The 14828-nt window shown below is 51.8% G+C and overlaps 1 protein-coding gene across 1 annotated transcript; it reads right to left on the reverse strand.

Annotated features, from left to right (window-relative positions):
- Positions 1-366: 366 nt before the first annotated feature.
- Kcng4 (potassium voltage-gated channel modifier subfamily G member 4) lies at positions 367-10348 on the reverse strand. Its single transcript, XM_036188998.1, is given in 4 exon segments — positions 367-1955; positions 7481-7570; positions 7572-8282; positions 9976-10348. Coding segments are annotated over 3 exon segments (1527 nt in total). The 5' UTR covers positions 8238-8282; positions 9976-10348; the 3' UTR covers positions 367-1184.
- Between the last annotated feature and the right edge of the window lie 4480 nt (positions 10349-14828).

The following is a 14828-nucleotide window of genomic DNA, read 5'->3' on the forward strand; positions in this document are numbered from 1 at the left end:
TGGACCGTCATCCTTGTCTTCACCCCCAGTACAGCCACAGTGCTGTCTTCTGTAAGTCTCTGAGATCCATCACCTCCTTATCCTAGCCTACTCTGTTGCTCCGAGTGCCCCTCCAACATTAGACCCGTGTCTTGGGAAACTCTGGGGGTACTGGCTGCTCAGAGGTCTCAGCTTCTTTCTGGTTTGTCTCTGTAAGTCACGTTCCTAGCAAGCTGCCTCCTCTGTGGATCCAAGGGCTGAGTCTGCTGACAGATGAGCACGTGGATACATGGACGCACACAGACACCAGGAATGCCCATCCTCCATCAGTGGGGGTCAGATGCAGGGAGCTAGAACCAGGCAGGCCTATGGCTGTCCTGCTGAGCTCTGTCAGTCAGTGGTGTTTAGTTGACCATGGAAAGCTGAGGTTCCTCCTGGTGCTGTCGTCCTCTGAAAGGACATTGTAAAGTTCTTAGAGTCTCCTTGTCAAGGCTAAGAGCTGTACAACTAGAGAGTGTCCACCAAGAGTCCAGCTGGCCAACTGGGCACTTGCAGGCGGCCCTGCCGCTCAAGTCTCCAGGCATGTCATAAGTAACAGCGGGCTTACCCCCATGAGACCCTGACAGGATTTGCTGTAATGGCCAGGACTGCCTTCTTGGTTAAGAGCTTCTGGAATAGTGGGTGCTTCCACCACATTTGGAAATTATTTGGTTGGCGGTGGCAGGAAGTAAGAGAACACATGATCCTCTTGGAAGCTTGGCAAGGCTATGTGGAGCTTTGAGTAGGTCTCAATGCCCGAGCTCTCTGATTCCCAGGGGTAGCATGGACCAGGACAGGGAGGGAGTCTAGGGGAGAAGATGGAAATCCGCAGACTCCAAATTTGGCTACTAGTGGTGGTCAGTTCAATGAGCATCCAGAACCCAGGGTAGAATACCACAGAGTATGCAAGGAAGGGAAAAGAACACAGGGACACTGACCTAGCCTGCCAAGATGGGCTGTGCCCAGTGGCTGGCAGGGATCTGGGGAAGGACAAGGGATGTGCCCAGGATCACACCAATGGTGTTGTGGCCTGGCACCTTTCCTGCTTTGGAAGTCAGTATTCTGAGGACACACCCCCAGATGGTCCACGGTAGAGGAGAGGTGCGGGAGCTTGTCTCAGCCATGGGATGGGTTGATATTATTGTACATTCCTAAGATGGTAGGCATTACACGTAGTGTACAGGGGAGGCCAGACCCTCAGGGACCAGATCATCCACGTCGCTCAGAAGCTCCCTCTCGCTGGCCGAGTTTGTGTTCTGAAGACGCCGGAGGCGGGCCTGGACCTGCTCCTGCTCCCGCTTCAGCTCCAAGTAGGAGTGGGAGAAGGTGTGAAAGATGGATGTGGCTGGGAAGGCCATGATGAGGATACCACTAAGGATGCTGCTCAGAGCCACCATCTGGCCCGGCACACTGCGAGGGACCATGTCCCCGTAGCCCACCGTGGTCATGGAGATGATGGCCCACCAGTAGGATGCAGGGATGCTGGTGAACTCTAGGACCCTTCCGGACTCGTTCTCAGCCACGTAGACTAAAGGGGAGAAGAGGGTGACTGCCACACCCAGGAAGAGCAGCAGAAGGCCAAACTCCCTGGCACAGCGGCGCACCGTGAGGCCCAGTGTCTGCAGCCCCAGCGAGTGGCGGGCCAGACGCATCACATAAAGGATGCGGAGTGCCCGCAAAACACGCAGGACCAGCCCCACTTTCTCCAGGTAGGAGTTGCCACTCAGCCTCTCGCCTGCCTCCGGGGACTCCTCGGATACAACAAGAGATACGTAGTATGGAGAGATGGCCAGAATGTCGATGACATTCAGGGGCCCACGGAAGAACTGACATTTGTTCCGGGCCTGGGCAAAACGCAGACAGAACTCCAGGGAGAACCAGGCCACACAGATGGTCTCCACCACGAAGATGTAATAGCACTTTCTCGTGCATTCTCCCTGGGGTGAGAGTACCACAGAAGCAATGGGTTAGTCAGCTTTCCTCAAGCCCTGGCACAACAACAGCGCAGCAGCTCAAGGGAGGAAGGATTCATCTGGGCTCGTGGCTTCAGAGGGACAGCCGGCCCTGGTGAAGACATGGTGAAGTAGCTCCATGGTGGCTATGCGGAGTGTGAGGAAATGGCTTCCCTCTGAAAAGCCTTCCTAGGTGTACTGTGTGTGTACTGTGATGGCCAGAAAATAATCGGGGCTGTCATTCTTCAGACTCTGTCTGCCTTGTTTTATGGGATTTTTGCTTTTTTCTTTTGAGACAGGGTCTCTTACTGGCCTGGGGCTTGCCAAGTAGGCTAGGCTAGCTGGCCAGCAAGCCCATGAGCAAATATATGGCTGAGCCACGTGCCTATGGACAAAGCAAAATGTTGACAACTGTGGGGGTTTAAGATTTAAAGGTTCTGAAGTGAAAAAAGAAATTGCTTCTGGAAAATGGCCAAACCACTCCAAGCCCTGTTGGCCTGCCCAGGGCTGGGAAGCTTTCTCGCTGACTTTCATCTGGTCCCTTCCAGGGTCAGAGCATAAGGATGCCATTGAGATGAAGTCCTGAGTGTGTGTGGCCCAGGGTCACATCCCCGTCAATACTCTCACTCACTCAGGAAGTTACTGGTCCTCCTTGGGCTTCCAGAAGTCATTGCCCTAAGGGACTGCTGTAAAGGATGGAATCACGTCTACAGCAGCTATGAAGATGCTGAAGGCAGCAGATACATATGTGACACATTGTCACAGATGGCAGCCTGCTTGGCCAGCAGGAGGCTGGCATTCTAAAGGAAGTAGAAAATGTTTTCCAAACCACTGAGAGGGCTTTCTCAGACATTTGCATCAGGACCCTGGATACTTCAGAGCTTTGGGGCTGGATTCTCCAGGCTTTCTACAAACATGCTGTGCAATCTAGAGGAGGTCCCTGTCTGTCTCTGGTCTTCATCTTTTGATGAAGAGAATGGAACACAACCAGACTGCCAGCTACAAATACAGATTCTTGGGTCCATCACGAACCCAAAGGCTTGGAGCCAAGATCAGACATGGGATCTTGGGGTTGTCTCCCCCTTGTCTTTGGAATCCTCAGAAGACTTGGATTCTGGGATGCCTTTCCTACAAGGCCTGTTTCTTGCAGACATCGGGAATTTTCCTTAGCTTTAGAGGCTCTTAAGACCTGGGAATACCATCTCCAGATCAGTGACCAGCAGCTGGGGAAGGTGACTCTGGAGGGCTCAGTAGGGCCCAGCAGACTGAGCTTCTGCCTCTGGTGTTGGTGTTTGGGTATTCCAGCCATGTACACCCTGTCCTCCCTCCCCTGGTCTGGGCTGCTGGCCTCCCTGCACTGCAGCAGGCTGGCTCTGCCTAATCACTCCATCTGCATCCTGCTCTGCCCTGCATCCTAACCAGCCTGGTACCTGCCTTCAAGAGATTGCATCTCTGCAGCCATGCTGGGATACAAAGGACAGATGTAGGGGCTCCAGCTGAGGATGTGATGTCCAATCCAGCCCTGCCAATATTTGAAGGAAAGGGAGAAGGACAAATATCAAAAACAAAATACTTCTTCTTTTCTGAGGAAGACTGGCCATTGAGACTGGGGCACTTTGATTGACATTGTTCTCATCCTTCTGGATTTGGGCACAGAAAAATCTGGTTTGGGGATTTCCCCGATCCCAGGCAAAAGGGTGGGAATTAGGCTCCGTGCTGTGTGCCTTGTTCCTGGTGGTAGTGAGGAAAGAGCTGCCCATTCCTAGAGTCAAGTGAGCCAGGCCTGAGGAGGTTTCCATAGAAACGTAAGGACCACACAGGCACATAGGGCCTAGCAAGCCAGAGGCCACAGACAGGCAACACTGGGAACTAGGTGAGGCTCACCTCCAGGACTGCAACCATCAAAAGAGCTGCTCAGGGAACCCTGGGTTGACTGGGAAGGGGCCCAGGGGAACTTCTAGGGTGAGGGAAATAATCTAGATGGACAGGAGTAGGGTTGGGGGGGGGGTGTCTTTTTTTTTTTTTTTTAAGAAGTTTCGATGTATGTACCTGAAAACTGTGATTAAAAGAAGGGCTGGCAAGATGGCTCAGCAAGTTAAAGCTCTTGCTGCCAAGCCAAGCTTGACAACCTGCTCAGACCCACATGGTAGAAGGGGAAAAACAGCTATGGAAAGTTGTCCTTTGACCTACACACACACACACACACACACACACACACACACACACACACACACACCCTGCTGGACTGAGTTGCAGGGAACTTGAATTTAGGGAACAACCTAGCAGCTTCTCCAGGGGTTAAACTCACACTCAAGACTCAGCAAGGTCACACCTATGTACACACACCCAAGAGGAATGAAAATACAGGTACAGGAATGGACACAGCATTCCATAATTTCTCTGAAGCCAAAGATGACCTTGAACTCCTGATCCTCCTGCCTCCACCTCCCTGGGGCTGGGATTACAGGTGTGTGTTACCATGCTAGGCTTAGGCACCGCTAGGGATCAAAGCTCCACACAAGCCGGGCAAGCACTCTACCAACTGAGCTCCAGCCCCCAGCCAACAAGTGGAAACATCACATAGATCATCAACCAATGTACCTATGACCCAGCAAGCGCCGCATAAAGCAAAGGAATCTGGGTTTCCATGGGTCACATCCCCAGGGTCTGAGTTCCTCAGGGTGTCATTGAATCAACATGCTCTTTGGCTCTCCTCAGGAGAAGCTGGCCAGCCTTAACAGCTGGCTGGATAAATAGAGCCACTCTCTGCCTGCCTTCTGTCCCCTGAGGACAAATAAGAAATACAAGGCATATATTAGAGAGAACATCGCTTTTTATGTAAATGTCGGGGCACTGTCTCAAAAGAACAAAGATCCTAAGATTGCCTGGCTTCAGCCTTTCTGAATTATAATCCCTAACAAGAGGATAGACTCTCCAGAGGCTGTGATTCTCAGGGTGTATTAGGGCAACCTATCAAAGGTGGCTCCACCAGGGAGTAAGCACAAGGACACTGTGACTGTCTCTGGACTGAATCCCTCTTATCCCATGCAACACGGCCGCCAGTTTCTCAGGGACAGCTCTGGGCTGCTCAGGACTGCAAACTGGTGACCTGCCCCTAACTTGATTTCTCCAGTCGTGTTGAGCCCAGCTTGGGTTTATGGTTCAGTAATTTTCAAAGCATTAGGCCCTGCAGCATCCTCATCTCTCTGCACAGGGAAACTCTGGGCTCCCCCACACTGTCTCCTCTCCCTAAAGGACACATGTGTGGAGACCAGGTGTGATTCTTCAGCAGCTGCGACTCCATGTCCTTGACTGGGGTAAGGACATGGCTTACTCTGCCCTAATTTTCAGAAGCAAAATCCACATGTAGATATTCTCATGGGCAAGCAGGCTTGTCCATCACATGTTTTGTGCTAAAGACTGGTGGGGGTAGAGGGTGCTTCTGATTGTGACTACAGCCTCTGGGCAGGGATCAGCTGTTTGAAAGGTTGAGAATTTGAATGTTATATATCTTTTTCTTTCAGAGAAAACTTTGGTCAGTCAGGTGAATATTTTGTTCAACAAATATTTGCGCATGGTGGTTCTCTAACTGGAATGTTCTCTGGTCCTACTGTATTGTGTGGGGGCACATCTGTAAGAAAGCAATGTGTGTTTGTGTGTGTGTGTGTGTGTGTGTGTGTATACATGTATATGCATGTGGTGAGATTATGTGTTTGTGTGTGTGTGTGTATGTGTGTGTGTGTGTATACATGTGTATGCGTATGGTGAGAGATGTGTGTGTCTTTTAAATCTGCCTTCTTTATCCATTATAATCTAATATAGATGGAGGGTCGAGTGATAAGGGCTGTACTGTAAAGTTGGAAAGAAGCAATGTTCTACCTTAGGAATCTATCTAGCTCTAGTTTCAAGCCCTTCCGCCACCCTCCTAACAAATGCAGGCTCCTATTTCTTTTTCTGAAATTAGCTTCAGCTGTCAACTTTACAAAGCCGAGAGACTCTCAGAGAGTTTCAGTTGAGGAGTTGCCTTGATCAGATTGCCCTAGTGGCATTGCTCTTGTATGTAGGAGGGCCCAGCCTACTGTGGGTGGCATCATCCCTAGACAGGGGGCCCTGGGCTGTGTAAAAAAGCTGGCTGAGACTTTGTTGACTACCATGGGAGGCCTTACCCACTCTGAGGAGTGGATGGGGGCAGAGTGGGAGGGAGGTGAGGAGGTGGGGGAAGGGTAGGGAGGGGGTACTGGGATTGGTATGTAAAATGAAAGAAATTTTAATAAATAAATAAATATATATAAAGCTGGCTAAACAGTAGCCAGCCAGTAAGTAGCCTTCCTCCTCCTCTGTGGTTCCTGCTTCAGGTTCCTGCTGAGTTACTGCCCTAACTTCTCTCACTGATGGCCTGTGATCTGGAAGAGGGAGCCAAATCAAGCCTTTCCTCTCCAACTGTGTTCAATCAGGATGTTTATCCCAGCCACAGAAGTAGAGTAGAATATGGCCCATAGGGCTCCTGGGGTCCTTGGTGTCTCACGGCTCTCTGTAGAGAGAATGTGGGAGTGTACAGGTGTTGTGGAATATTAATTTAAGATGTGCTATGTTTTTTTAATGATGCAAAGATGTGTTGCATTCTTTTATGTTGCATAACTCTGTGAAGCTGTGTTACTGTGCCTATCTAAAACACCTGATTGGTTCAATAAAGAGCTGAATGGCCAATAGCTAGGCAGGAGAAAGATTGGCGGGGCTGGCAGGCAGAGAGAATAAATAGAAGGAGAAAGAGAGGTGGCTGGTCCCTCTCCTTCCTCTCTTGTTCCTTGATCTTCCTTCTCTCTTTTTTCCTCCTTCTTTATTAAACCATCTTAAACTAAAGTGACCTTGACCCAGAGGAAACATTCTATCTGTGTGTAGTTGGTAGGTTTTTGTTTTGTTTTGTTTTTTAAACTCCTTGCTCTTTGTGGGGCCTGCCATCCAGCTCCCACCTTTGCAAACAAATACTTGGAGACTTATTCTTACATATGAATGACTGGCCTTAGCTTGGCTTATTTCTAGACAATTTTCTTAAATTATCCCATCTACCTTTTGCCTCTGGGCTTTTATCTTTCTCTATGCTATATTCCTTTCTCCTTCTTACTCCATGGCTGCTAGTGTGGCTGAGAGGCTGGAGGGAGAAAGAAAAGGAGAAGGAGAGGATGCCAGGCGCCAGCAGAACTCTCTAGCCCTCTACTTAAAACAACAACAAAAGGGCTGGAGCTATAGCTCAGTGGTTAGAGAGGTTGCCTAGCATATAGGAAGCCCCGGATTCAATTCCCAGCCCTACATAAAACAGGGTTTGGTGTTGCACACCTGCAATTCCAGCAGTCAGCCAGTATAGGCAGGAAGATCTGAGGTTTAAGGCTTCCTTGAGGCCAGCCTGGACTACATGAGACCCTGTCCCCCCAACCCCCGCAAAAGGAAACAATTTCCATGGTTTCCTAAGTGTCCCTGGACTGCCCCATGGTCCCTGATGGGCACCCACTCACCTTGTCCTCCTCAGCTCTGAAGTCGGGCATAGTGCTCACACACAGACTGACAGCCGTGGTGGCCACAAAGAGAATGGAGAGGCAGGCAAAAGACTTTCCCAGGCAGCCCTGACTGTGGGTCCTCCACCATCTCTCGCAGCTGGTTCATGCTGCGGGCCCATCGTGAAGTGTGCACTTCAGAATGGCAGGTCTGGTGCTGCTGCTGGCGCTGCATAGCCTCCTCCTCCCGCCGCAGCTCGGCCACCTCCTCCAGCTTCTTCATGAGCTTGCGCAGGCAGCAGCGTTCCAGGTTGGCTTCCTCGATGCCCCAGTAGCTCAGCTCCTCCCGGAAGGACAGTGCGCACATCTCCCGCAGAAGCACCAGCTTTCCTGCAGCCAAGAAGCTCACGATCACCCCGAAAGCGCTGGGGCTCCTGTCAAAGAAGAACTCCTGGCTGTTCTCATCATAGTCATCACAGAGCTGTGTGATCTCCTCATGGCTACGACACAGACGGAGCCTGCTCAGGCGGCTCAGAGGGAAGGCATCCAGGGTGCTCCAGGGCAGCAGGTACCGCCGGCCACCCACGTTCACCAGGATCTCCTTCTTCAAGTCGGCCTCTGGAGAGGTGTCCAGGGTCCCCACCTTTCGGGCCCTGCGGTAGTAAAGGCCCTTGACTGACTGAGGCTCTGGACCAGGCCAGAGTTGGCTCAAGGGGCTGCAGGAGCCAAAGTGATGATGTCCAGGATGCAGGTGCCTGTCTCTGGAAGATACCGGCATTGCCACAGACTGCAGGGCCAGGGAGCAGTGTGCTCACTTGCCTGCCTCCAGAGGAAGAAGAACAAGAGAAGGAAGAGAGGATGAATTTCAGTAGTACAAACATTGTTGCATTTGTGTATTATAGCTGAAGCTGCTCCAGCCATCTCTGAACCTTGTATTTACTTCTTGTTTACTGGGCAGCTACTAGATGCTTGGGCCATGCCTTTGGACCCATCCCTACCCCTGTGGAAACATGTACATCTAGGATACAGATGTGCTGCCCACTACACTAAGGAGGTACTTCATGCACATCTGTCTCCCTGACAGACATCCTGTGGACAGAGATGTGAGTAATGGGTCCTGAACAGTGCCATCCCAGACTGTGTGGTCTTGAGCTTCCCCTCTCTCTTCTCAAATGATAAAGCTTGTGTCAACCCTGCAGAGGAGGGGCAGTGTGGCCGTGTTCTCTGCAGAGAACCACAGAGGAATGACTCAGTCTCTCTGGACCCTCTGCTTGGCCTGTGTGAGTGGGGAAGCTTGAGTTCCCACACTGTTGAGCACAGAACCGGGTCAGGACAGGGAACAACACACATGCAGCGCCCATAATGGTCACTTCTAGGAGTTCCAGCACACTCAGTTCCTTTAACAGACTCATGCCAACCATCCCATGAGGCAGACAGGCACAGCTCACCTTTGCGGATGAGGAAACTGAACCCAGCATCTTGCCTGCTGTTTAGCAAACACAGTTCAATAAGACTCAATGAGGGTCAGCCCCCAAATGCTCAGGAGCCAGGGACCACGGACAGTCTGTCAGTCACCTGGCTCTCAGGAGCTCCCATGAAAGCTTCATCCCTTGGTTTTCTCTCTCAGAGGATCCTGCTAGGAGGGTGGAGGACACTTCCCACTTTGGACAACTCTTTCCTATTCAGACATGCATCTTGTGTTTGCCTCAGCCACCCTTGCTGTGTGACCTTGAGGTGGTTACTTTCGTCACTGGGCTGTAGTTTCTTTTAAATCTGCAGAGCACAGAGGCTTCTAAACGCTCTCTACACCACAGACCTATTTAGGGGCTCTGCTTAAGACAAGCGTTTTTTTTTTTTATTTCAGCTCACTCACATTTTTAAAAAAATTATTTCTATAATATGTCTCACCATCCCTATTGTGTGACTATTTCCTCGACTATTCATTCCAGCCAGAGCTGTCTCCAGGCACCTACAACCTTCCATTGAGAGAGGCACTCCAATCAGGAGCCAATGGGAATGAAAGTGCCTTTCCACCGTGAGGAGCGAGTCAGGCCTGCTGGGTTCCACACTTGCGCTGCAGTGCACCGTTATTTTGCACATTACTTGGTTCACAGCAGCACACAGCCAGTGGGAGGAGTGCAGCCCACAGAGAGAGGAGTGTGTTGAAATCCAGGGAGTTCTTTCCAAGCTTTCTCAATTTCCAGAGCAAAACCTAAGTAAGACCTAGAGTGCTGGAGGGACTCGTCCAAGGTCACACGGCAAATCTGAATCCAGCCCGAGACTCGGCTGCCTGCCCTAGGGTTCTGTCCGGAGCCAGAATCTTGCCCCATGTCCTTCCACTGAACAGATCTGATTTTGCAGTCTGGACTCTGCCTAACAGCTGGCCAGCAAAACTCCTCCAGAGCCCGGGGGAAGTAATTCACTCCAAACATCCCTCCTGCCAAGCTGTTTAGCCCAGTCACTGCTCTAGAACAGCCGACCCCAGAACAAACAAGTTCCTCTGAAGTTCAACTCACCGCTTGTCTTAGGAAGTCTGTTCCCAGCCTGTTCTCTGTCGGGCATGGGGAGCCCATAGCTCAGTGATCAGGAAAGAGGCAGTTTGTGTCAGAGAGGTAGGGGGGGGAAACCCAAACCCAAACCAACTGCCAACATAGCATCGCTGGTAGAGTCAGTGTCCAGTCCTTCTCTGGCCTCCTCTAAAGAGCAGAAGTTTATTCATTCTGAATCTGCAGAATAGCAGAGGTGCAGGGTGGCTCTCTAGACGGACCCCCAAAGTCCTCCTTCCTCCTGAGAGCTGAAGGTCCGGATGCTGCAGGGAGCTTGGCCAGCTGTCCTGTCTCAGCAGCGGACTTGGTGCCCCAAGTCCCACAGGGACAGCCAGCATGGTCCTGCCCGGGGTGGGGGGTGGGGGTGCTGACGGGAAGGGCTTAGGATTAATCTCTCCATCAGCCAGGCAGCAGGCGGGTGCAGTGGCTGCTCTGCCAACCACCGGGGAGGCAAGGAGAGTGTCTGCCCTCTCTCCTCTGTGAGGAGGAGCTGAGCTCAGGAGATGCTGGGGCAGCTAGGGACTTGCGGACCAGGCTATTGCAACCTCATGGTGCACTAAGGTGGGGAGATGCCTCAGTAACAGTTGCAGGGAAGTTTGTAGGACAGACTGACCCAGCCTCAGAGCCTAGGGTGGGTATCGGGGAGATGGCTTAAGGGGTTAGGAATGAAGCGGCTTGGAGCCAGATTCCAGCCTCCAAGGTGAGTCCCCTTAGGCAGGTGGGTTAGTGTCTTCATACTCAATTTCCTTATCTGTGAAAGGTGTATGAGTTGGGGGAGGGGGCAGAGGGGCTGGGCTCCCAGGATATAAAATCCAAGCCACAAGCTTCTCCTGTGAACTTGGCCCCGGGTGCAGGTGGCACGACACCACAAGGGAGTTTCTTGCTGTGTGTCCTTGGTGAGTCACTTCACCTCTCTGGGCCTCCATTTCTTCACCCATCACATGAGGACAGTAGGAGCAGCAAAGGCTGAAATTGCAAAAGCATGTTAATGTAGGGCTTGCTGTTCTCGGGTCCTTCATTTTCTTAAAAGGTTTTGCAGCCAGGTGACCTTCCCGACTCTGTTCTGTCTGTGAGGGCCCCAGAGGCTTGTTCAAGGTCACCATGCTAATTAGCAGCTGCGCCAGTTTAGGACCATCACTGAATTCAGACAGGAGCTGGTGTGGGGGTCCAGGAGCAAGGGGGGTTAGAGCCTGGTGGTCCTCAGTTCTCTGTGTCCTGGCAGAGAGGTGCAGGAAGAAAATGCAGGAGAGAGAAGCTGGCAGGGCCAGGGGTCCTCAAAGGGTATTATGGGAACCCCAGGGCTCTGCAGAAATGGTGAGGGGCCTGGCCGATGGCAGGAACTAGAAACTTAGCCTGTTTTCTCGGCCTTCCCACTCCCCTCCCTGCTGCCTGCACCAGTCACAGCTGAGACAGAGACCTAGCATCTTTGGGGGGAGGGGTGCTGAGGCTGCCTCTTCTCTGACTCTGACTCTCCAGTTCTCAGCTCCTCTAAGTCAGCATCCAGAATTCTCTCTCCCCAGAGCGGGCTCTCTGTTCTCCATCTGACTGAGTCCTGTCTTGGTCAGGGTTACCATTGCTGTGATGAAACACCATGACCAAAAGCAACTTGGGAAGGAAAGGGTTTATTTGACTTACATATCTGGAGTAACAGAACACTGAAGGAAACCAAGGCAGGAACTCAGACAGGGCAGGAACCTGGAGGCAGGACCTGATGCAGAGGCCATGGAGGAGTGCTGCTTACTGGCTTCTTCCTCATGGCTTGCTCAGCCTGCTTTCTCATAGAACCCAGGACCACCAGTTCAGAGCAGGGGATAGCCCCACCCACAATGGGTTGGGCCCTCTCCCATCAGTCACTGATTAAGAAAATGCCCGGAGTTGAGGATTTAGCTCAGTGGTAGAGCGCTTGCCTAGCAAGCGCAAGGCTTGGGGTTCGCTCCTCAGCTCCACTCAACTGAAGTTCCCTCTTCTTGGGTGACTCTAACTTGTATCAAGTTGACATAAAACTAGCCAGCACAAGTTCCTTGGGTTAACCATACTCCCTGGAGTCCATCTTCCTATTTAGTTCTCTCTGGGCATGCAAGGTCTGGATGCCAATCTCAACTCCTGACTCAGGGCTCGGCCAGTGAAGTACTGGTTGCAGATGCTTGCAGATCTAAATTTGATTCTTTAAAACCCATACGGTAATACATGCCTGATATCCCTGTACTGGGGAGGCAGAGACGGAGGTCCCTGAGTCTTGCTGGCCAACCAGCCTGACTTACTTGGGGAGGTCCAGGGTAGTGAGAAGACATGGGGTGAGGTGGAGGGGTGTCCCATGGGGTTCCCCCTTCAGGGCTAGGACTAGGTTCTGCCCTGACTGTCCAGCCAGGCCTGCTGTGCCATGACTATGTGACCCCAAGGCAGGTTTTCTTCCCTCTCTGTGCATCAGGGCAGCTGGGTGACTTCGCTTTTAAGCTCTCTGGTCCTTGTGAGTAGTGAGTGAATTATTTGTCACAGTACAGGGCACAGCACCTGGCATGCTCCATTTCCTCTCTTAGCCTCATCTCTGTCTCTTCTCACAGCAGTGCAAGATCGTTAACAGAGCATGAGCCGACAGGGGCACCCAGGCTGAGGCTGCTGTTGATGGGTGGTATGTGATGCCCTGACAATGGCTAGCTTTGTAGGGAGAAAACTTCCTCAAATATGGCACTTGCCAATTACAATGGTGTGAATACTCTGGCCAGTATCAAGTGAACAGCATTGCTTTGTGAAGGGCTGGGGAAGCAGGTGAAGGGTTTAGACTTGCACACCTGTGACAATGGGTTCTGGGACATCACCGAACTTGTGGCTTTCCTGCATGGCCAACAAAAGGCTCCACAGGGCAGGATTCTTGGTTAAGCCCTGGCCGAGCAACAGCTCTCAAACTTTGATTGTATACTCGTGTAATGGGCAGTGCCCAGCTGTGGGGTCTCCCTGGAATTCTAATGGGCAGCTGGGGCGATGGTATGGTCCAGAAAAGGCAAAACCCTGAGAGCAGTATTCAGAGAAGGGTTGGTGGTGTTTAACCACACTTAGCGTACTTAGCGTTCTCTCTCTACACCTCCCCTTCTCCCCAGGACCCAGTGACCCTCTCATGGCTGCCCTCAGTGTTTGTAGGCCTGAAAGGATACCACTGCCATAGGTTTGGGGTGAGCATAGCCCGGCAGGCTCCCTCCATGGAATGGCTGTCCCTTTCAGCAGCTGATACACCAAGTGCTGCTCCCAGGCCACAGCGGGAGGGTTCACTGTGCCCCCCCCACCAGCAGTCCAGCTGGGTTCTGTATCAGGCACTGTCACCTAGGCGGCTCTGGGCTTTAGCAGGTTACGGAACACAGACTACCAGGCAGCACCTGCCTCACCAGGGGATGAACTAGAGTCTCAGGGGTGCACTTAACATGGTGGCAGGAAATTTTGGGTCAGTGTCAGTCTCCAGGAGAGGAGTTGGCTCAGGATAGGAGGTATTGATGGTGGTAGTGTGGGGGTGGGGTGTAGACAGCAGGGGTGAGAACTGTCACACCAGGATGGCCAGTGCTGAAGGACACAGAGACAAGAGACTCAGCAGACCCCTGTAGGGTTTGAGTCTGGGCATTTCTCATACCCCGTTCAACTTTTCCTGTACCCTGCAACAGCGCGCCCAGAAGTATTTTGCTTTGTAAAGCGGTGGGGACATATTTATCACCTTGCCTTGGGAATCTTGGCCATGAGGTGTTCATTTAATCTGCAATTGGCATCATCTCTGGAGCAGACGCAGCGCCTGTCCCCTTGGACAGCTGCAGAGTGACACAATGCAGTTGATGACCTCCATGCGAACGAACCGTGCCTGAGAGAAGCTGGGCACGTTAAACACCCGTCCACTTGTTTTTCTTCTCATTGTTTGGAACCCTTGGGGGGCTTACAGAATCATCATCTTTTGTTTTGGTTTGGTTTTTCAAGAAAGGTTCTCTCTGTGTAGCCCTGGCTGTCTTGGAACTTGTTCTGTAGACCAGACTGACCTCAAACTCAGAGATCTACCTACCTCTGCCTCCTGAGCATGGGGATGAAAGGCGTCGCCACCGCACCCAGCTTTGTCTATATTCTATTAATACTCAGTCCTGGTTTGGGGTCATAAATGCCTGAGAGAAGCAGGCAGACGAGGGGGAGGGGGACTTGAGAGCTATAAGGGGCAGAGCCTAAGGTCTACAGGGGGCAACAAGGGTGGAGAATGAGAAGCAGGATGGCCAAAGCCTGGTGTCCACATTCAGCCTACTGGAAGGGAACAGAATGGCTTGGGGAACTCATAGCTCACGTGTGTCTGACCAGTGTGGATGAAACAGTGGGTGTTTGCTTCTAGAGCTCTCCCAAGAAAAGGTACTATAAACCAGGACTGAGGTGGGCAGTGTCTACGTGTCTCCACCTCCTAGCATTCCTGTCTTCGTTAGGGTGTCTATTTTCTTTGACCATGGCAACTCTTCTAAAGGAAAACATCTAATCGGGGCTGGCTTACAGTTCAGAGGTTTAGTCCATTGTCATCACGGGGGGAAAGCATGATGGCAAGTAAGTAGACACGGTGCTGGAGAAGGAGCCGAGAGTTCTACATCCAGATCAGCAGGCAGCAGGAAAGGAGAAAGCCACTGTGCCTACCATGAGCTTCAGAAACTTCAAAGCCGGCCCCCAGTGACACACTGCCTCCAATAAGACCACACTATTCTAACAAGGCCACACCTCCTAATAGTGCCACTTTCTATGAGCCTATGGCGGCCATTTTCAATCAAACGACCATAGTTCCCCTACTGCTTCCACAGCGGGCTGGCTTGGGAGGTTCTCTG

Source organism: Onychomys torridus, chromosome 5 (genome assembly GCF_903995425.1).
Source record: "Onychomys torridus chromosome 5, mOncTor1.1, whole genome shotgun sequence".
Taxonomy (NCBI): Eukaryota; Metazoa; Chordata; class Mammalia; order Rodentia; family Cricetidae; genus Onychomys; species Onychomys torridus.